The following is a 24088-nucleotide window of genomic DNA, read 5'->3' as shown; positions in this document are numbered from 1 at the left end:
TGTATTGTATTGTATTGTACTCTATTGTAATGTATTGTATGGTAGATACAATGTTTGGCTAGATTGTATTGTTTGTTATTGTTTAATAACATTTTAATTGTTTGGTTTGATTGTATCGTACTATATTGTAATTTATAAATTTACTAAAATATCCTTAATTATTCTAGGGTAGGAGGTTTGATTAGAATGAAATAATATAAGGTAAAGGGTAAAATAGTATTTTGAAATATTATGTAAAGGTATAATTGAAAAAAGAAATTAAGTAACAATGGGAACACACCAAATCGGTTGTTCCATAAAATAGAGATTTTCATTATTATGTAACAACGAAATTTAACCGTACAATACAATATATTTTAAGTAACAATCAAAACAAACATTAGAGGTATAGTAACGATATGATACAATAGTAATAATATTAATTAGTAGTAGATATTTGTCCTTTATTTTTAAAGAAAGGCCGCTAGACACCCCATCTAGAGTTTAACGGTATTAATTCGAAAAAAATAAATAAAAAAATAAAAAAATATAAGAATATTATCAAATTGAGTAGCAAGTATTCAATATTTTCTTGTATTTGGTAAAAAAATTATTTGAAATGAAGAAGAGAGTGAAGAAAGACCGTTAGATTCAAACACAACGTTAAATTTACCATTACTAATTAAGAATGAAAGAATATTTACAACTCCACCAGAATTTGTTATCAACTATCCAATCTCTTTCCTCTTTTCTTTTGTTGTGGCTAGTCCAAGGACAATCAAACCATTTCTGAACCCCTTTTAACAAATAAAAGAAGAAGAAAATTATAGTATAATATATATTTTTTACTAGCTAGCCTATGGGGAATGAAAATTTAGTTTGTGCTTTGGGAAAGGGGAAGAAAAAAAAAAGTGAGTAGTAGCTAGAGACATGTTTATGTATAGCCTAGGACTGTACAAGCTATGTTAGTAAACATGAAATATTCAGAGCTATAGAGGTTGACTCTTTTTGGGCATGCAAAAAATCAGTGGTTATTTTAATAAATTACAAATTCTGCAAACAGTTTGCTCGATACTGATTTTTCATGACGATACAGAATACTTACTGCTCACACTCCATTTAATAGTAGTTATTAAATAGAACTTTATATATAAAAATATATATATATTGTATATGGATATGCTCATATCATTTCATAATAATGGCCATGCAGGTGGATACAGGGTGGGGAAGGAGTTGTACTGAACAACATTGGAAATTTGGAATCATGTGGCCGGCTAGCTAATACTATTTTATTATTACAAGAGAAATGCATGAAGTTGAATTCCAATTGGAACATTGACACCGATGAAGGTTGTGATAGAATGATAAATACTTCTTTATTCTTAATGAGAAGTTTTAGATTTGAGTTCCCGCATATCATGAAGAAGCTCTTTTTGAGCATTTTCTGGCGCGAATTCAAATTTAATCCGACTTCGATACTAATATCAAATGAAAAAGCCAAAACAAATAAATTGGGACATGTGGGACTTTCGTGAAATGTTATAAATTGTAATTAGAATTTCATTTTAATCAATTAAATTTTAGCCATTAATTTTCACCCATGTAATGCGTCTTCAATCCAAACAAGAACTTGGAGAAAATAAAAAAAGAGAGAAATGAAGAGGAATCAGATTCACGGAATATTTAATTAATGACACAGTCTCAATTAAGGATCAGTACAAAACAGTCATTTTCCTTGCAAGTTAACATACCACTCTATTAATTGCTCCCTGTTACCGGCGGTGTAGTTTCACATCAGATTTAATTGAAACAAGACCGAGGCTTCATGGCTCCTCACTCAGACAAGACAAAGGCATATAATAATAATAATAAAAAAAAAATGAGCTTTTTAAGAATAAAAGCAAAAGTTTTTAAAAAAAATTGAAATAAAAATATCTAATAAAATATTCTGATTATCATGTGTTCTAAAGGGCACCTCTTCAATAAATCAGGACAAAGCGATTGTTTCAATTGAGAGCGTAGTGTAGGAGACACATATAAGATGACCATCAACGGACAAAAGCCTTTCATTATTATTATTCATTTTTATGCTTCAATCGGGTCTATATTCAAATTTGAATGATATCAATCGAGATGGCTTTTCCAGGGACTAACCTCTTCCCTGAGGCAATCCCTGGGTCAATTAAAAATACAATAGTATAATTTAAGTATCTAAATAAAATTTTATTTTATGATAAATTTAAAGAAGAATTTATGCGACACTGTTTTTTTAATAAATTTTTTTAAGTTTGTCCTCGAAGGAATGTCACATTTCTATAATTAGAAATAATTTAACTTAAAGATTTCTTTTTACTCTTAATAAAATGCTTTATAAAAGTTTCAAAAGTTTATCAAGTCAAATGTAGAATATAAATCGGGAGAGAGGGAGCAATAAATATATATTATCACATGATAATTTGGATGTTATGATAAGTAAGATTGTCTATTGGACGGCTCAGTTTTATTTTGATGAAGTTTATCGATTATCGATTTGTAGACAGGCTAAACTGCTATGGAATTATTAAGTATCGGTTTATCGATTTATAGACATGCTAAACTGCTATAGAATTAAAACCTTTCATAGATTAGTTTTTTTGATTTGTAGACATGTTAAATTGTTATAGAATTATTAAGATATCATTTTATCGATTATCATTTGTTAATCGTTATCGACTTGGTTATTAATATAACCATTAAGATTTCACATAAAAGTCATTGAAAAATCACTTAGAAAACAAGGTGACAAACCAAATGAAATAAGTTGACTATTACACATCTTGCTCATAATTAAATACTAACAGTTTGTAGAATAATCGAAAATTTGAGACAGTGAAAAATAAAGTATGAAACTAAATACTAAGTCAAGAACTTTAGATATACCAAATGATATAAATATAATTTATCAATTTACTATCTATTTATAGAAAAAAACGTCAAACCATTAAGAGAAAACACATAAAAACCCGCCTGAACTTGGCACGAGAACTTACTTTAGTACTTAAAACTACACGAGTGTTTAAATACCTCCTTAACATATTTGAAGTGAATTATTTTCAACCCTCCAAACACCTGCCGAGTTGAAGGCTGGGGCATTGTTATGCTCGCCCGTTTTCATTTGTCCACGTCGCAAAGTTTTTATAAATATCTTACCAGTTTTATATAATTCACTCGTTCCCAAAAAAGAACCCGACCCATTTCTAAACAAATATCCCTAAATCTCCAACCCCCATTCTCATTCTTTGAAGGATTTGCTTTTCGAATTTGTGGTGTTTCTCGGCGAAAATAAAGTTACCAGGTTAGTAATCTTCGTTTGGATGGTTGTAGCATTTGATTGAGTTTAGGGTTTTCGTCAAGTTTAATTTTTTTTAATCTTTTCAAAATAATAGATGAAGAAGAATAAGTTTGAATTTTACCTTTCGAAGAACAATTATTCCTTCAAAGATTCAACTTTTAGGTTTGAAGAGCTAAGATTTGAGATGAATCAAGAAAAAGATAATAAATTAGGTCCCCATTTTTGGATGATTAAATTGGTGAGTGAGAAGAGGAAATTAGGGTTCTTTGAATTTGAAGATTCTTCTTCAAATGGGTCATGGGTCGGATATTACCTTTGGAGGGGTAAATTTAATTTTTTTTAAAAGTTAACAGGTAAATAACGCGCTGTTGTTTGGAGGGTTGAAAATAATTCACTTCAAATAAATAAGGGGTATTTGAAGACCCGTATAATTTAAGTACTAAAGTAAGTTTTCGTGCCAAATTAAAGAATTTTTTTAATGTATTACCTCAATCATTAAAAACGAATAATTCAATATCGATAACCAATAATCCATTACGTATTGTAAAGAAACATGGTTATAACAAATTAAGTTGAGTAAAAAAGTGTTGATTAATGTTTTGGGGGAGGGGGAGGGGGGAAGGAGGCAGTTCGGATTGAGAATAAGTGTGAAAGGGAGAGGACAAAAGAAGAACAATAAATGAGGGGTAAGTGATGAGGAGCTTATCATAACCCTCATCATCGTCACGTCGTTTTTCATTCACATTTATCGATAATCTCTCTTCCTCCTCCTCCTCCTCGATCTTCTTCTTCTCCCAGAATTCCACGCCTTCTTCTACAATTCTCTTTCTTTCTTTTTGTTTCATTCTCTAAATTCTCTATTCCCCTTTTTCCCTTTTCTCTTCCATCCATTTTGCTTTTCTTCAATTCTCTCTTTCCTCTCTGTCTAATTTGTCTCCTACACAATTGATACATATTATATCCTCCCTATACTCTATCCTACTAACCTATTCCTAAATATTAATTTATTAAGCCAGTCAACCTCATGTTTTGCTCATGACTTTTGTTTTAATATAAACCAACACTATTTCTTTTTCTTTTTTCTCTGTCTTAATTCCCTTCTCTCTCTCTTTCTGTCTCTATTGTTCCATCTCTTTCTCCTGAAACTTGCCAAATTCCTTGTGTTCAGCTCCCTTAAAAGTCACCCCATTTCATTCTCTTCCTTATTCCCCTCTCTTTTACTTTCTTTTTTTTTATTATTAAAACCATTACCAAACATTATGCCCTTTTCTTACTTTTAACCTTGAAGGAACAACTAATTGCCTTGATCTTACTCAAAAACAAAAATCATCTCAGTTGTTTCCTTTTTAGGTAATCAAATATTTCTCTAGACGCAAAAGAAATGTGGATGATGGGTTACAACGACGGAGGAGATTTTAACATGCCGGATTCGTTTAATGGAAGAAAGCTTCGTCCATTAATGCCAAGAGTACCTCATGCTCCTACGGCTACTGCTACTAATCCAAGTAATTGCTTAAGAAATTTTCATGGAGAAAACTTTATTGCACTTAATCATCATCAGCTTGGTAATTTTTTTTTTTCCTCTTTGTATATAGAGATGTCTTTCTACTTTTTCTCTTTTTTGCCTTTCCTTTCCTTTACTGCATGCGTGACACTGATACTTCGTACACACAAAACTCAATTTATCGACAGATCTAACGACTATCCATGCATTTTTAATTTATTGGTCTGTGATTTTTTTATTTTTTTGGACGCAGCTATGAGTGAGCAAAATAAGAGAGATTTCAATACGCAATTAGTAGTGAGCTCACGTTGGAATCCAACTCCAGAACAACTGCAAACGCTGGAAGAGTTGTATCGACGCGGCACGAGAACTCCGTCAGCTGAACAGATTCAGCACATCACTGCTCAACTTCGACGTTATGGGAAAATTGAAGGGAAAAATGTTTTCTACTGGTTTCAAAATCATAAGGCTAGGGAACGCCAAAAACGACGCCGTCAACTTGAATCTTCTGCTAATGGTAACGGTAATGGTGGTGGTGGTGATGATCAGTCTCAGAGTATTTGTAACGCTGAAAATACCGAAAGAAAAGAATCAGGTACAGTTTTCAACAATTTCTACTTGTAATTTTCCGTTGAAAGGGGTTCAGTTTGGAACTGTCCGTAAACATGGATTGAACTCAAAAAAAAATTATTTTAATTATATTTCTGTGTGATAATTTTTATCACATAAATTGTGACGAAGGGAATATTATGCTTTGAATTATATTTTTTTTTTCTGAGGGAATTCATCAGAATTGTAGCGTGAGAAGTACATGAGCATGCAAGTTAACAAAAGGCGACATGCGATGAGAATGATACATGAAAGAGAGAAATTTGTTTGATAGTGTGTGATGATACACTAAATATTCTCTTTCTTATATTTTTTCTCTTGCTATGACCACTTTGTATTTTTTGTTGTTATTCAAAGATGTATTGTAAAGTTGCATTCTGTGTTAGGATTTGAGATATGCTTTTTCTTCCATTCCGATTGTTGCTTATTAGAGATGAAAAAGTTTCTTTACTCTTATTTTTTGTTTTTGTGTTTGTCCTCGCAGGGGCAAATAGGACAGTTTTTGAAATTGAACAGACCAAGCACTGGCCATCCCCAACAAACTGCAGTACTCTTGCAGAGGTCCTCCCTCCCCTCATTCCTTCCTCTATTTTTTTTCACTTTTCTCTTTCCTTAGACTCTTCCATTCTCTTTTTCATAACCAAAAAGCAAATTAACATTCTCTAAACATGTCATTATGTTGTTATGATTTGTAAAAATAAAATAGAGTAATCAAAACATTATTTCTTGGAAAATATAAAAGTTGTTTAAAAGCTGTACTGAGTCTATGAGAAATAGGGTTTTGGGATTTTGTGCTAATTTGGATTTCATTAAAAAAAAGTGATGGATATGGGCACCCATGATCCGATTTCTGTAGTCATATCACGAAAAGACGTTTGCATAACCTCTTCCGTGAAATTTGACTTTCCATTTAGGCTTAGGTATATGCTCTATCAAATCAAATTTGTATACTATGTGCCTAGCTATGATGAACAATGGTCAAAATAGGGTTGTTACTTTTTTCATATCTAGTTGCATGGAATAGTTGATAATCTTTTTGAAATATTGCAATAAATATTGATGCAGAAAACTGCAGCAAAAACAAAGGCAGCAGCAACAGTGGCAGGAGCAACAGCAGCAGGAGTGGCAGAATCATGTAGAGTAGCAGCAGCAGAAAGATGGATACCATTCGATGAAGGAGACCAAAGAAGGAGCCTATTAGCAGAAAGGAATGCCACGTGGCAGATGATGCATTTGTCTTGTTCACCACCCACCACCAACAACAACAACAACAACACCAATTTTGGAACAATTTGTACTCCAATTATAAGGAGTTGTCCATCAACGCCAAGAACAATTGACCATCAGACAAAACAACTTTTCAAGCCCAAAGATCATCTAAACATCTTTATTGCACCTTTCAGATGTGATCAAAAACACGAAAACATCATCGGAGACGATGAAGAAGGCCATGGTCATGAAGCACAGACCCTTGAATTATTTCCCCTCCGCAGCAGCAATGACAACAATGATGAAAATAATTTTTCAGACAAGGATGAAATTGGGGCCGCTGCGAACTTGAATAATAATTTTAGCGGTAGTCATTATCAGTTTTTTGAGTTCCTTCCACTCAAAAACTGAAGGATACCTAGACATGAGTAATTAGATGTTGACTATTTATGTAACTTGAAATTTATGATGGGATTTCCACCCCCTATTATTATTATTATCTATAGCAATGATGTTGTTCAATGCGATGTAACGTTTATTGAAATCAAAGTTTGCCTTAAAATGCATTTGGACCATGTTGTTGCATCCGTCAAATATTTTTACTGGCATTGGACAAGGACAAGATCTCCGGACTCCTTAGGCTTGGGAATCCTCCCTATTTGAAATATAGCATGGTGTGATTTAAATTCAAATACGAAATTTTACATGATATCAAAGTCAGAATTATTGGGTTTGATGTGGACCCCCCTGGACGGTGCAGTCTCTATATATTCCCAGCTTATGATTATGCACGATTCAGTCCGGATGTGAGAGGTGGGTGATAAAGATCACACATTGGATCAAGACAAGATCTTGGAACTTCTTATATTTCTCTTGTTTATCCATAAAATTATTTTACGTACTCTTATAAATTTAATCTCTCTGTTGATCTTGAGTCTGATAACTCAAAGATGTTGAAAATTAAAATATGGATGAGAGATTAGGATTTTGAAGTCATGATTCGGACATTAATAGTAATAATTTTACAGTCCTCTCAAGTTGACATATATAGAATAGGATATGTTGTGTCTACATCTACTGATTAATTATAAAGAAACACTTTACTTTATGCTTCAGTTTATTAAGAAATGTGAATATGTGAACTTGTCTTTTCTTAACTTAATTGGGGGGTGGGATCTGGGAGACCAATTAACACATTTATCTCAAGTTAATTAGGTCAGTATCAATTATTATTAATATGAACGTATACTACAATATCCTTATATGATTTTTGAAGACCCTAGTCGTACTTAAAGATAGCTTTGTTGAGTTGGCTAAACTTTCGTTTTCTTAAAATGATAAAATTACTAGACACATCTTATTCTTTAATAATCTACCGAATATTAGCTCAAAAATTATGCAATTCACTTTATAGAAGGGATGTTAGTCCATGCTTACATGTAAAAAAATGTGTACTTTTTAACGGCTTAAACTTTTACATGATATGATCGATGACTTAATTTAAACGAGGTGGGAGCGTAGATTATAAATATATAATTATAAATTATTGTTTCTTACACCATAAGTTAACTTTTGAAGTCGAGTTAAATAGGAGTTCAATTTTCTCAATTACATTTTCTAATTTCCACGTACCTTTTAAGAGGTAGCGCCATGTTTTCCAATAAATAGGTGTAATTGCTTTCTAGACAAAGTTAGAAATAACAGTTAATTAAGAAGAAGTTGACACGTACATGCAGATTCACAGTACTATTAAAAAGAAATCAGAAGGGCAATTACATGTACACTTTGACAAAAAGAATTACTATCAATTATACAATCAGAATGAATGAGAGGGATAAATTTTGAATTAAACTCAAACTGATAACAATGAAGAGAAAGAAAAAAGGCAAAATTTAAAGCCTGTAAGGTTTGTTCCAGGCTAGGGTTTTTGTTTTTTAAGTCCTATTTTTTGTTGGGGTTCCCTCATATCCGATGCTTACATTGGAGTCTACTTAATTTGGATTCGCATCACATAGGAACTCATCGAAGAAAGCATTTTCTGCTAAGAATTTTTTTATACCTAAAAATTAAACTCGAGATCTCTGATAGGAATAACTTCATCAATCGCACCACATCTTTGATTGTGGTCCTATTTTCTTTGGTTGTATTTATAATTCTTGTTTGGCAGCAGTGGTTAGTACCTTTTTGTTGTCTAAGACAATTCGTGAATTTCCTTGGAAATTAAAGGAGACAACACTCTGGATTTTATTGCCTACACTGAATTATTGCTCACTTTTTTATTTTTTTTTATTTTTATGTTTGGTAAAATAACTTTTTTGACTTTTTCTACATACGTGGACCATACATTATTAGAATCGATGAGGCATGACGGATAATATAGTACTACGTAGTGTGGTTTTGTGAGTGTGTTTGTAGCTTATGAACTCTTTGTACCATCATGTATTCACACAATACCATGCTTTCATATATACTATGCATATGTACTCTTTTTCAATTATTTGAGTTGATCAGCATATCATCAGTACTACTGTTTTAATTTCCTCTTCTTCTTTTTTTTATTCCTTTTTGTGGGTTGGTGGGATGTGAATATGGGTAGTGGTAATCTGTTTTATCTCTAGTTCATTGTGTACTTGATAATTTTGATGAGAGTCTAAATTTTAACAAAAGATAAAATTTCATTTAAAAAGTCTCACACGTGCATTTCCTCTTTCTTGTATACAAGAAAATAAAAAAAGAAGTTCACGGATGCATTAGCCAAACTCGCTTTCATGATAAACATTTCTAAGGGAAAGTCTGTCCGATCATGATATAACAAGCAGTCCGATGAATTAATTGCAATATCATAGAATTTTTTGAGTTGACTACCAACATGTTCAATAGTGATCTTTTGGCCATAGGAAAGATTTATTGATCGACATGATGAAGTATATTGAACACCGAACATATCTCAATATGCAACAAAAAATAATAAGAAGATAATTAATAGAAGGGAATTGTTAATGCAATTTGTTGCGTGAGGATGATGCTATTCACCTAGCTGGGGCAAAGTAAGGCCTAATTAAGGGAGGACTATGATCTGCAAGTAAGGAAATGTGTGCGACTTTGCTTTTTTGGAGGTGGAGGTGTAGAGTCTATAGACAGTTCGTCAACTGAGCTATATCCTAATTGCAATTTGCATACGACCTTTATATTAAGTGAAATTTTTAGCTTGGAAATTTAGGGTAATGCATAAACAAATTTTAGTTAATGAAATAATCATAAACTAGGTATATATTTTTTTTTAACACAAAGATAAAATATTAGGTGAGAGAGACTAGTCAAGAGGAAGCAAGCCCAATTATAATTACCCTACAGTAGGGCATGAACTCGTACAAGACAAGTCGGTGGGTTCCGATCATCCTATGATTTGTACCAAAATAATTTTTCTTCGATTAATCTAAATTTGCTTCGATAAAAAGCAGTATTTGGGTTTAATTGGATTTAATACTCCCCATAAACGTCTTTTGTATTTTCATACATCAATGTAATTTTCCACCCTATTAATTAACGTGGGATGAAACTCATAACCATGATAATTATTCATGCATGTTGCTTAACATTTTCAATGAATTTGTAGAGAAGCAAAGGATCTGTGAATTAAGTTTTAAATGTCTAATTTAAGGAAAATTAGTCAAACAATAAGAATACATATACTTGAGTACTTTCAAATTCATTGGTTACTTAAATATGAGGAGTCCTATATGCTTTTTAATCAGAAATTTTTAACCTTTTATTTCAGTATCATACCCAACCTCCACAAGGGGGAAATTTTGTTGAGTTGAAGCAGGTACGTTTTTGTCGATGTGTGTACTTCAGCCACAACTCTTTTTTTGAAGAAGGAAAGTTTTTAATAAATAAATTAATTAGTGTATAGTTTCTTTGAAATTTTGGGATCCCTTTTAATTAGTTGTATTTTTAATTTTTAAATTCATTTTTTAAAATTATAGTTTTATTATTTTGAATGTTTTGTTGCTATTAGTGTAAATTTTTAATCTGCAATTTCTTAGAATAAAAAAGTACGATCGATGAAGAAAAATACTTCAGTTATGGATATCCCAATGAGCCCCCTCACTATAGGTTTTCGAGAAAAAAAGAATGAAATATTTTAATACTACACAAATGTATATAATTTATTGTTGAACAAAAAATTAAAATCAATGAATTAATACAATTTAAAATTTACCAATATTAATAATATTTATCAGGTTATAATTTTACACTTGATGAGATGATTCACAATTTACCATACAAATATATATAATTTTTCTTTAGAATAAAAATTATGAATAAATATTGGGTCCTTGTACCGCATGATTTTCCCTTACTAGTTATAATTAAAAGAAGATAAAATTAATGTTGAATGATCAACACTATTTTAGGATAAGATCACTAATCAACAAATGAATAATCTTTGAATTTTCTATTTCATAATGTAGTTGTAAACTTGTAATTATAGTATTGGAGAAAAACGCATCAAAACAAATAATTGTGTCTTTTAACTTGATATTAGCTACCATTTATATTCTCTCAACGTTTTCAAAATCTCCCAAAAATTAAATGAAATCTACAGCCAAATATTTATTTCAATTTATTTTTTTGTAAAAAATGAATTTCAAAATCTTTGTTCAAACGAAAGCTTATTTCAAAGATGTAAAATGTATGAATAGTAACTGAATTATTTTTGAAAGATGCAATCAGTTTCGTAAACTTATAGAGATTTGATTCCTTTTTCTCTGATAACTTTTTTTAGTACTAAATAAATTGTATAGAAGACTTTGATTCATCATATATCTATGTATGTTCATGCTAATCATATTTCAGGCAAAGGACACAAATCTGTCTATATGGAAGCTGTTACAGAAGATATACATTTACAACTGCAAAAATATAAACTAACAAATAAAAAGAGTGTTGCAGGAGAATCTTGTCCATGCCAAATTGTACTTTTTGCCTTCTTCTTACTCTTAACTTTTTACCTTGACTTGGATAAAAAAGTGCTCTATCTTTTCTTCAAAAAGTGACTTCCAAATCTTTTTTGTCCACAAATCATATTACTATATAGTTTTTACATAGTAATATTTTTTATTCTATTGTATCATAATCTTCTTTTGCTTTGTTTGAATATATTTGTGCTAATCCTAAGTTTTTTCTATAAATAATTTCCTTAGCCACGCGGATTGTTCATTTTCCTAGGTACTTTCTACAACCCTAAATTTCATGTTCACTTAAGCACAACAACATTGTACTAAATTTACTTTTTGTACATTCTCTAAGTAAATTTCATAACATGCAATATTATTAGGGTTTGAATCAAAAACTAGCTACTGAGTACTATTGAACACGTAATTTGAAGTCAACATTCGTCCTGGGTTGAGTCAAACTTGACAATTATATTAATTATTTAACCTATATATTGCAAATTTTTTTGGGCCTACTTGAAAATTCATTCATTACATTAACAATGCAATTTTTGGTTCAAGTAAGTTTTTGATGTCTGTATTCGAACTTCAACTAATTTAAATACACGTTTGTGTATTATTTTTGTTTCCCTATACCCTAGGCTCAAACCCCAAGTCTCTTAATTAGTCAAGGGCCGAGTGGAAAGACCATAATTCTCCCACTCCACCACCGGCCTTATCGTGTACACTATCAATATATAAAAGAAAATTATAATCTATTTCACCATGTTCTCATGACTGTCTAATATCTGAAAAATGTAGGATGAAATAGTCCTGCATTTTACGGTAATGTTATACCTCATATAAAACGACTGATGTGGGTGAATTAAATAATAAATGGAGGAAAGATACAAAACTGATTGGGAGAGGGACAATACAAAGGGGGCAACTGTCAAAGGCATAAATAAGGCAGGCAAAAGGATGCAGAAGTTTCTCTATTGTAGTTTAAATAAGTGATCACGTCTTGTCTTTCTTTCTTTCTCTCTCTACTGAATTTGGGGGTCCTTATATATCATGAGATCATCATGTGAGTACTCATTCTGTCTCACTTTCTCTCTCTACAAAACCCTAGCTAATATATAGCTGTAAGAATGTTAAATGAAAGAATGCCACCACCACATAATATGAAAACGATAGACCACTGCACACCCTCATTCCTACCTGGTCCATTCAACCCCACCCCACCCTTCTATTTTATTTTTTTCACGAGATAATGGTAAAATCACGTACATATTATCCTATTTAGACTCTACGTATATATTATCGCATACTATTACTCATCTTATTTGTAGCACTCTTACTATATATGAAAATTGACGGAAAAATAATACTTCCTCCGTCCCATTTTATATGAGGTAGTTTGACTCGACATGGAGTTTAAGAAAGGAAGGAAGACTTTTAAAACTTGTGGTCTAAAATGAATGATAGAAATTTGTATCGCTGTAAATCATTTCATCAAGGATAAAATGGACATTTTAAAGTTAAACTATTACTTAATATAGAAATGTGTCATTCTTTTTTTGACAGACTAAAAAAGAAAGCAAGTCATATAAAATGAAACAGATGAAGTAATAAACAAACGATATGTAATGCCCTTTTACCAATATGGAGTCGTCTTGGTACGTACATTGGTTTAGTTGAATGCTAAGAGAAGATGTAGAATTGATCAATTCTACTTGATCTCAATTTATTTCCTCAAAATGTCTCGATGAAATATTTGCAAAACTAATTCCCTGACATCTATGAGCAAAAAGGCAGATCTACGGGGCGTGAGGGTGTTCATCCAAATTCTACTGCAAAAAATTACATTGTATATAAGAACGGTAATTTTATTTTATTTTTTGCTTTTTCAGGTATATATATAAATTTTGAATCTTTCTCAACCCAAGATTAGAGGACCAGTCTTTCTTTAATTAACACTTGTAAGAGCTTGGTGTAACAAGCAGTAATTTGGGCCACCTAACAGCTTAATGGACCCTCATGAAAGTGTGGTCCAGTCCAATGTACCGAATACCTAAGGCCCAAATTCAACTATATCAGGCAGTTAGTGGCAGAGTGCACTGTTCTTTCATTTGGGCCTAAATATTTCTAGGCCCAGGAAAATTGTCCCTTCAATGACATCGAGCCCGAATATCATAATTTTCCATGTCCATCTTTGGTAGCAACAAATAACTATTTTTAATCTGTGATTTAAAAATAGTCATTTGCTTAATTTCCTTAAATTTTAAATGTTATATAACTTGTTCTGGTATTGCAGTATTACCTTCGTGGATCAACTTGTTCATTCATTGGGCATAATTATTATCTAAAACAGTTCCAAGAAAAGAGTTTAAGAGTCGGTCTAAATAAATAATAAAAGAGTAAAGCGGCATACCTACTTACTTATTTATTGACATAATTATTAAAGCACCACTAATAAATTAAACTTTCATTATCATAGAAATAAGATAGAATCCTTCTATTTTTAACTAAAGATTTTCAATTTGCAGGGAACATTTAATTTGGTGTGAATTTTGATTAATCAAACTATGTGTCTACAGAGGTATCTTTGATTTAAAAAATCATTTGTTTTAGCCTAATTTTAAAACATTACAAAGTCTTTTCATATTTCTTAAACTATATATTCAATCAAACTAAAACACATAAATTCTAATACCAAATTATATATATATATATATATATTAGGAAAGGACGGCACATCTCAAGAGAAAGAGGCACAAATGGCAAACTTTGATCATGAGAGGCCACCCACAAAATATCCATTGTTATATTTCAACAGGACGGACACTTCTTAACCGTTGGATCAAACAAATCATTATTTGTATATATATATATATATACCTTACCTTATATAACATCCTCAATATTAATTCAAAACTTGTGTAAAAAAAAAAAAAAAAAAGAAACTTTGAAAATGCGTGAGATTCTTCATATTCAAGCAGGACAATGTGGGAATCAAATAGGATCAAAATTCTGGGAAGTTGTATGTGACGAACACGGGATTGATCCAACTGGAAAATACTGTGGAGATTCAGAATTGCAGCTTGAAAGAGTTAATGTTTATTACAATGAAACTGGAAATGGACGTTACGTGCCACGGGCAGTTCTCATGGACCTTGAACCTGGTACTATGGACAGCATCAAATCAGGTCCTTTCGGACAAATTTTTCGCCCTGATAACTATGTTTTTGGACAATCTGGTGCTGGAAATAATTGGGCTAAAGGACATTATACTGAGGGTGCTGAACTTATTGACTCTGTTCTTGATGTTGTTCGAAAAGAAGCTGAAAACTCCGATTGCTTACAAGGTTAATAATAAAACAAGTATTTTAAATTTATTTTGACTCGTGGATCCACATAACCCATACTAGTACTTTCCATACGAAATAGTATGGAAAGTAAAATCAAGATAGTAGAAGAGTAAATTTGAACTTTTTCTCTTAGAAAATCAACTTCTTGTTTCATAGAGGGAATATGTTATTTTTATGATAACGCGAAAATATGAATACAGGATTTCAGGTGTGTCACTCACTTGGAGGAGGGACAGGATCAGGAATGGGAACACTGTTGATATCAAAGATCAGAGAAGAATATCCAGACAGAATGATGCTTACCTTCTCTGTTTTCCCATCACCAAAAGTCTCAGACACAGTGGTTGAGCCTTACAATGCTACACTTTCAGTCCATCAACTGGTTGAAAATGCTGATGAGTGTATGGTTCTTGATAATGAAGCTCTCTATGACATCTGCTTCAGGACTCTCAAACTCTCCACACCAAGTTGTAAGAACAACCAAAACATCTACTAATACTTTTATCAGCATGATTAATCTCTGGTCATTGAACTTAATCCAATATAACAGTAAAGTAACAAAACTATTTTTTGTCACAATTAAGTAACTTTACTTTTACGACAAAGTCTATCCGTCAAGGTGACTTCTAGTGGGTCGAGTTGCCTTTCTTTATGGTTATAGTGAGTAAAGTTCAGTTATTTTAATATGAAAAAAGATATTGTGACTTTACTGTTACGGAAGAAAAAAGTTTGTTCTAATTCATCTGTTTTATTGTTGTGATCAGTTGGAGACCTGAATCATCTGATTTCAGCAACAATGAGTGGTGTGACATGTTGCCTGCGATTCCCTGGCCAGCTGAATTCTGATCTTCGAAAACTAGCTGTGAACTTAATCCCTTTCCCAAGGCTTCATTTTTTTATGGTTGGATTCGCGCCTCTAACATCAAGAGGATCTCAGCAATATCGAGCACTTACAGTCCCTGAACTGACACAACAAATGTGGGATTCCAAGAACATGATGTGTGCTGCTGATCCAAGACACGGTCGTTACCTCACAGCCTCAGCATTGTTTAGAGGCAAAATGAGCACAAAAGAAGTTGATGAGCAAATGATGAATGTGCAGAACAAGAACTCTTCGTATTTTGTGGAATGGATTCCGAACAATGTTAAATCCAGTGTTTGTGACATACCACCTAGAGGGCTTTCGATGTCTTCAACTTTTATTGGAAATTCAACTTCAATTCAAGAAATGTTTAGGAGAGTAAGTGAGCAGTTCACTGCAATGTTTAGGAGAAAGGCATTTTTGCATTGGTACACTGGAGAAGGGATGGATGAAATGGAATTTACTGAAGCAGAGAGTAATATGAATGATCTTGTGGCGGAGTATCAACAGTATCAAGATGCCACAGCTGAAGAAAACAGTGATTATGAAGATGAAACTGGAGAAGATTAAAGGTGTTCGACCAATCTGCTATTACGTATGTTACGTGCTGCAGTGAACCTGAAACTCCATTAAATTTATGTTTCTCTACTATATTTGTACTGTGTTTATGCATTTCTGATACTGTGAACCTCTTATCTGTTTACTACTTTTGTTCATTTAAAAGGCGTCAGTGGCAAGAACACAACGTATTGTATTCTTGTCCTGACTTTATACTAAAAGGATTCTACTCTAGTTAGTAGAATTTAATTGCAAAATTTACCTAATATATGTTGAAGACACTTCTTAAGTTTGTGTGTCATGAATCTCACTCGCATAATGTTTAATTCAAAACTAATAGTGAGTACACAACTTTCTGCAAAAATTTCCTTCTAGATGAATTGGATATGTCACATGATAATTACTTCTCCATCCTCTCTTTCTTAATGTTAAAGGAAGGGGAGGTTTGCAACACTATCAATAACTTTAAACTAACATGAAAAGTGGTTTTGTAAGATAATAATTATTAGTTGAATGATCAACAGGCACGCATACAGAAAGCCGACAATTCCTAACTCACACTACACTAGTTAAATATGGTGTGACAGAACAAATGCACAACATATCACGAAATATGAAACTCATTAAGGATGCGACATGCATCAAAATCTGAGGCAGAATTATAGCAAATGAAGAACAAATTCGTCCAAGATGAGGGAAGCAGTATACTAGTAATATTTTTTATCCCTAAATCGCAGGTAAAACAATTATTACATAGAACTGGAAGAAATGTTCATACTCTGGAACATAAATGGAAATGGATCTACCACACGTTTGGATAAATCATTTCTTCTTGGCAATGAACAAGCCCCACCTCTGCTCGCCAGATGAACTCCTGATTAACTTAGCCTTCCAACCTCCAACTATTTCATTATAGTCTTGCTGTAATATTTTAAAATAAGAAAAAGAAGAAAATCAATCCACAAAAGATGAGAAAAATTAAAAGATACAAATTACAAAGTGTATCATATAATGAAGCACTCACTTCAGAGAACTCATGGATAAAGGACTCTCTTTCCTTCTCCACAGTATCTAACTCCTTTTGCAGAACCTCAATGAACTGCAATGCAAGTGCAGAAATTAGGTCTGTATCAATATATTGCTAGCCTTGCAGATCAGTTTAAGACAAGATCTGTAAATTACATACCTGTTCAGTACGATCCTTGGCCACAACTTCATGAAAACCCGCATCTCTGAGCATCTATATGGTCGGCACAAGTAAAATTCAAAGAAGCAGTCAAACAATAAACACGAGGCAAAAAAGAGGAGAGGGCCTGCTACATGGAATGAGTATATACCTGCCCATATGCTTCAACATCATGTAAATCATACCCCCTTTGCTTAATATAACCTTCGAATTCTTTTGATGCTGGTCCAGCTCTTTTGCAGTAATCACTTATAAGAACTTTGCCTCCTGGTCTCAGCCACTTGTAGAAAGATCTGAACAGTGTGGGTTTGTCCTGACATCACACCGTTGAAACAACAAATAAATAAACCATGAAACAACACATTATAAAGATATTGACTTCAACAGTGAACGGTTAAAGGAAAAAAGTGAGGGATAATTTGGGTGGTGCAAAGCCCTTCCATCACGAAAGATAAAAACAAAATGAGCAAAATAAATTGATTTCAGAGGAGTTGTAAGATGACCAAGAAGATGAGATGACATGACACTGTGCCAACGTTGACTGCAGAAGAATACATACAGAAAGGACAACTTTTACCACAGAAATTGCAATTAAGTACGTGGTATAGCAATTGAAGAAAGAACCAAGTGGAATGAAAAGTAGAATAAAGAAAAGATTTAGAAGCTCAGGTGAATTACCTGGATGTGAAGGATAGTATCCCGACTGTATATGACATCAAATGTACAATCAGGATATGTTTTCTTGGTGCAATCAGCAACCTCAAATTCAACAGCACACTTGAGACCAATAGCACGCTCAAGAGCAAAAGATATCATGTTGATAGACAGGTCAATGCCAACAACGTGAACATCGTACTTTTCAGCCATGTAGAAGTTACCTCCTCCAATGCCACAGCCAACATCAAGGACTTTTTGGCCAGGCTGAAGATCCAACATGGCTACAAATTCTTTTGTAGTTTCTGCTCAATAACAAGTACTGCTCAGAAACTAAATGATTGAAAAAGAACAAAATAACATTGCATCAAGCGAGAAGACACACTTGCAAGCAGATATCTCCACAGTACCAAGTGCACACTCTGCATAAGTCCTCACCACAATTACAGTGAAACAAAAGAAACTTAGTAAGCATAACCTTGAGAGTCTAAGGGCCATTTTTTTAATAAGGTAAGGGCTTAAGGTCTAAGGTCTAAGGTCTAAGGACATTATTGGAGAACCAATAAATTCCAAGGGGTTGACATTCATGGAACCTCTGGACACTCAAAGGTTGATTGGGTTCTCCCATTTAAGTTAAATCGCAAAGGCATCTATGGAAACACGTTTTTGTCTTGTGCCAAATGCATGATTGGTTTCTAGACATAGATCTAGTCTCTAGTATGATGAATGAAAAAGTTGTATTATCTCCCTATGGTAGTCCCAAGATTGTCAAACACGTATTTACAATCCCACTACAGTAAACAAGACAACATGCAATCTGAGAAGCATACCAAGTCCTCCTGTGCTAACAAAACCTTGTCCAAAGACTCGTTCATATCGTAGTATGCCACTACACTTGTACTGAACAGTATCCAAGAAACGCTGAAATTCCATGTCATCCTTAGAAGCAACCTTCTGCCATGTCCAGCAAATCTGCAAGGTGCAAGCAGCAACAAAACAGTGATTAGATAGCCAGGTTAATATCAAACTAACTAAAGGGTTGATGAGGTAAGCATAATTCTACCTGATTTTGATTCTTTTTGTTCTTCACATAAGCTCCGATGCACTTGCAACCAGCAAGAGAAAGTTCAAATGATTTTCCATCACCAGCATTTACGTGACATTCTCTGAAAACCTGTGTTTGACAGTTATTTTTCAGCTCTTACTATACTTTCTTAGTAACAATTGAGAATGGGGGCCAGCTATATGTCCGGTGACAACTGATTGACGCATCAACTCAAGTTATTCCCAAAGTGACAACTGACAAATGCATCGCTTCAAACTATTCATACTTCCATTGTGTAAAGTAAGGTTTTTTGGTTAAATTATCTTATAGAAAGAGTGGTAATTTAGAGTGCACAATAAAGTTTCAAAGCACTTCATCTTTTTGGTATGGTAGAGTTTCAGAGCACTTTATGACAGAGCGGCGATCACTTAAGAAAAACATAATCAAACTCCAGAGAAAAGAAAATGCCTTATCTAGGGTTTACCAAAGAGAACCACTTAACGGCAAAGAAAAAAGGACAGGAATATACACACAGAAGTGTGAAAAAATTACTACATGAAGACAAATAGTTGGTAAGCACAGTAACATACTTCAGCACTGTGTTGAATTGAATTCCAAGGATATAATAAATTTTCTTTTAAAATGCAGCTCTCATAACATAATGTGGGACAAGAAAACAGTTGAAAGCAAAGTTAAGACCTTTGTATAAAAGCTAGGGTCTCGATAGTGGGTTGGGTTGTTCTTTCGCTTGTGGTCTCCTGATTGATGGAAGCATGACTCTCTGAAAAATATGTGACCACCGACTTTCAACCATTTAACCATTCTCTCAACAAGAGCCTTAACCTGCAGCAAGGGTAGAAACAAATTCAAATGTTTAAGTCACAAAAAAGTACAGTAATTCAAATCAGGCAAAGGTATGGTGAGTGAGGAAGATCTCATATATAGACATTTTGGCAGCAAGCTATAAAGAGTGAGAAATATTTCTAACAGTTGTTACACCAGTAAGCTAACACCCATAATGGACGCTGATAGCTACAGGTAAGTAAATCATATGAAAAACAATATTAAAAGCTGATATTTAGCACTCAGCATATCATTCAAATTACAGTTGTCGAAGAGGTGCTCAAATTATAGATTGCCATATAGGGCTGAAAGCAATGTTTTCAACCTAAAGCCATTGTGGAAATAAAGGTTAAATACATATGGCATTAAGTTTTTATTTTCAACGATGCTGCTGTAAATCATGTTCTTGCAAAGAAAATGCTTCATTTTGTTGAGGATCTTAGTGTGTCACTAAGTGAAAAATCAAATTAGTTTAAACATGTATATGTAACATAGCTTAACTATTTGCCTGTATATTTTAAGCTTTGCCTAACCGTGATCTCTCCACACCACCACTAAAATAGATTTTTAAAGGAAAATGCTTTAAATACTCAAAAGTAACCAACCAACATGATGAATATTAGCTAATATAGTAACTGTCTCATAGCCAGTCTTGCATGCATCTATATCCAAATTTGACACATTTAACTGGTGATTCGTTCTTTGTATAGAATATAGATGTAACTACAGTGATTTTTCTATGTGGAAGATGAGGCAAATAAAAGAGAGAATTTACCTCTTCATCAGAAAGATACATCAGTAGCCAGTTAGAAAATATCAAGTCCACCGATTCCGGTGAAAAATTCAAATTCAGAGAAGTCACATCAGCACACATGAACTTGACATTCTTATGGTACCCGTTTATGTTTTCATTCTGCAAGGAAGCACATTAACAGATAAGGATATGCACAAACATATTCTATGAGTTTATCATTACTTATCAATTATGAAGAAATGACAAATGAATCTTCTAAACTAGTTCTTTTCTTTTCTTCTTAATCCTAGTAACCCTCCTTATTGACAGCACATGTTGGATGGAGACAGAAAATGCAAATATCTGAAGGGTAAAACAACTGAAAACCTTCTTAATTGCGCCTTCAATAAAGTCCAATGCTATAAGCTGACCAGCTTTATTGGCTAATTCACCAGTGAATCGGCCAATACCAGCACCCAGTTCCAACACAGTTTTCCCTTCATACGGCGGAAGCAGAGAGAGCACCTATATGACCATCCAAAAGTTTCAAATTATGGGGAGATAGGTAAATTGTCTTACATGTAATCATGCCAACTCACAAAACAAACCAGTTAGAACGTGTGGTTCTGCAACAAAATTAAGAACAAAAAGGTGCTAATTTCTTCTCAAAGCAGGAAACAGATTCAATGAACACAAGGAGTTTGGACCTCCAAAGAGGAGAGGCTGTAGTGCATCAGTCTAAATAATGACCAAAACTCCTATACACTAGAATCTCAACCCTAGTTACTGAATTTCACAACCAATTAATTTACATACCGAACGCTGGATCAGCAATACAGCTTCACATTAGCATTCAACAAAGACAATATATACATAGAACAACGCCTGGGAAATGCCCAGAAAATTACGAGTTGAAGATAACTAAAGGGGCAATTATAGTAAATATTTAATTATTTAGTATATATTGTCAGTCCCAGCTCCATCAGTCACTAGGGACCGATGAGATTACTGTCCGTGATTATTCTATATTGTAGTAAATCCCAAAAAAGAGCTGGTGTTTTTTTCCTATCAGTCTTCACCAACTAGAATCCCTTGTGTCTGAATCTTATTGAAGTGGGATGGAACCATTTTAAATTTGAATCAGATGTGTGTGGATTTTAACTCCGTAAGTAAACAAGTATTTGGTTATCAAACATTAATTCCATATTAACGGATATGTCGTAGGACCTTGATACCAATAACACTTGGAAACAAAATTAAGCACTGTGCTACCTTTTTTGCTTCTGGCAAAAGAAAAGGCTATACTCCAAAATGGAATATCAATGAAAATGACTTGCACAATAGTGAGTAATTCTTAATCAATACGATCTTCTAACTAATTTATATATCCAAGAGAGATTAAGCTAATATGGATCTATTGTGAATCATATACCTCAGGTCTCTCTTCTTTGTCGAGATCCGCTGCTTTAGAGTCGAGCATCATGGCCTCGACAGTGAGTTCCGCAGTGTGTTCAATCCAATAACTCTTTTGAACCTCACGCTCTTGTCCTACACACCACATGATTTCACAATCAAAACCGTCCAATTCAAACAAAATACGTAAGATAAGAGATGACTGACAGTCTAACATACCTGAAGCAGCAGCCATGGTTGGTTGATGATAGAGGAATCTGATGTGAATATTTGGAATGGTTGAAGAAGACAATGTGGATTGGGAATTAGTATATGGTAGAGAACTAAATTGCTAAAAACCCTCAATGGCAAGACGAGATCTAGAGAAGCTCCTGGATCTACGGTTATTGTTTCTACCTTTCTGCTGCATCAATCAGTTAGACGTGAAATAGTTTTTTTTTTTTGTGAAGAAATGCAATAGAAACGAAATGGCATTGAGAATGGGAAAACAGGGGACTATGTATTCGTTGATATTACAGAAAGAAAGAAAGAGAGAATCGGAGAGACGTGAATTAGGGGTGGCTGCTGAAGCCGTGAAGGGGAAGGTGGATATGATGATATAATCACAAATTACTAATTATTTTTATTTTTTTTCATTCGAGGTTGCATAACTCCTACTAAATTTATGTCGTCTATTATTAAATAAATTTGAATCGCAAATCATTTTTGGGGTGTGCTGGAGCAGTTTATTACTCCATCAAAAAGCCATGTTGATAGTTACAAATTTTATTTCACATGTTTAAAACTTAATATGTATGCATAAAAGTTAATTTATATCATACAGAAATTGTTACTATAATTTTCTATATACTAGTAGCTAATTGAACGTGTTTTGTATGTATGTATTATAATTATTTTAAATAATAATAAATATATATTTGTAAAATAAATTATTTTGTGTACCTTATATTATTAATTACATAAAAAAAAGTGTATTTGAATAACACGAATGATTATGATAAGATGACAATCTTAAAGTTGTGATGAAAAATATTTTCAAAAACATTTTCTACGGAAAAAAAACTTTCTTAAAAAATAAGAAAGTTGATTTTCCTACGGAAGGCTAATTTCATAAATGATATTTCATGTACATTGTCTCATCATCCCCAATCACCAAATGCCTTCCAATCCCACCCATTAACCAACCCAACCCATGCCATCCCCAAGCCCTCACTCCCTACCACATACTATTTTACTAAATTACATATAAATGCTCTTGGAATAATTTTCCGTATAAAAAATAACAACGGGCCTACAAGTCGGAGTTTGTAAAGGAGACTAAAGAGGAAAAATTGGCCCAACAAGCTGGTGTTATACCTATTTGTAAGCACAGAACTCAGGAAGGGGCAAAAGTAGCCCAATAACTGTTAATCAGGCCCAAGATCGGAACTTACTGGGCCATTGGGCTATTACAGGCACAAATCCATTTCTAAAGCTGTGATTTATGATATACATGCAGTTGGCAAATATTATGTATATTACGTGAAAATATTTATTTACACTCGATGTTTCAATAACAACATAATGGAAAAAGGGTTGAGAGCTGCACCTGTTATAACTAGTACATTTTATGTTAAATTACATCTTTTCTATACGAAATATCTCAATTACACTATTTCAATTTTCTTATAATTGGATTATATATATTATTATCATATGCAAATATCATATGGTTTTTACCCTAGAATTTGTTAGGAAAAAACTAGTGTACATCTGAAAACTGTCTATCATTATTAGGAAGAAGTCATTTTTCACTTTATAAAGAATTGTACTTGTAGTTGTTATTTTTACTAATTGTATAATTGCACACGC

General features: G+C 33.1%; 3 protein-coding genes across 3 annotated transcripts; 2 read left to right on the top strand and 1 right to left on the bottom strand.

Moving 5' to 3' along the window:
* Nucleotides 1–4420: 4420 nt before the first annotated feature.
* On the top strand, nucleotides 4421–7046 carry LOC125832423 (WUSCHEL-related homeobox 1). Its single transcript, XM_049511570.1, has 4 exons — nucleotides 4421–4878; nucleotides 5071–5412; nucleotides 5911–5987; nucleotides 6492–7046. The coding sequence occupies exons 1-4, from the start codon at nucleotides 4695–4697 to the stop codon at nucleotides 7044–7046; spliced, it is 1158 nt and encodes a 385-aa protein (XP_049367527.1). The 5' UTR covers nucleotides 4421–4694.
* A 7485-nt stretch (nucleotides 7047–14531) lies between these two features.
* Nucleotides 14532–16438, top strand: LOC125832614 (tubulin beta chain-like). Its single transcript, XM_049511807.1, has 3 exons — nucleotides 14532–14940; nucleotides 15144–15413; nucleotides 15708–16438. The coding sequence occupies exons 1-3, from the start codon at nucleotides 14547–14549 to the stop codon at nucleotides 16373–16375; spliced, it is 1332 nt and encodes a 443-aa protein (XP_049367764.1). The 5' UTR covers nucleotides 14532–14546; the 3' UTR covers nucleotides 16376–16438.
* Nucleotides 16439–17000: 562 nt separating this feature from the next.
* Nucleotides 17001–22804, bottom strand: LOC125832492 (phosphoethanolamine N-methyltransferase-like). The gene is made up of 12 exons (XM_049511644.1): nucleotides 22457–22804; nucleotides 22257–22372; nucleotides 21212–21349; nucleotides 20867–21004; nucleotides 19948–20091; nucleotides 19267–19377; nucleotides 19034–19175; nucleotides 18228–18508; nucleotides 17701–17862; nucleotides 17550–17603; nucleotides 17388–17462; nucleotides 17001–17284 (listed from the first exon to the last, which is right to left on the bottom strand). The coding sequence occupies exons 1-12, from the start codon at nucleotides 22470–22472 to the stop codon at nucleotides 17186–17188; spliced, it is 1476 nt and encodes a 491-aa protein (XP_049367601.1). The 5' UTR covers nucleotides 22473–22804; the 3' UTR covers nucleotides 17001–17185.
* Between the last annotated feature and the right edge of the window lie 1284 nt (nucleotides 22805–24088).

This window comes from Solanum verrucosum, unplaced genomic scaffold (assembly GCF_900185275.1).
Source record: "Solanum verrucosum unplaced genomic scaffold, falcon-dt-bn FXZP01000009.1, whole genome shotgun sequence".
Taxonomy (NCBI): domain Eukaryota; kingdom Viridiplantae; phylum Streptophyta; class Magnoliopsida; order Solanales; family Solanaceae; genus Solanum; species Solanum verrucosum.
The sequence above is the reverse complement of the archived record's forward strand: the minus strand, read 5'-3'. Positions and strand labels throughout refer to the sequence as shown.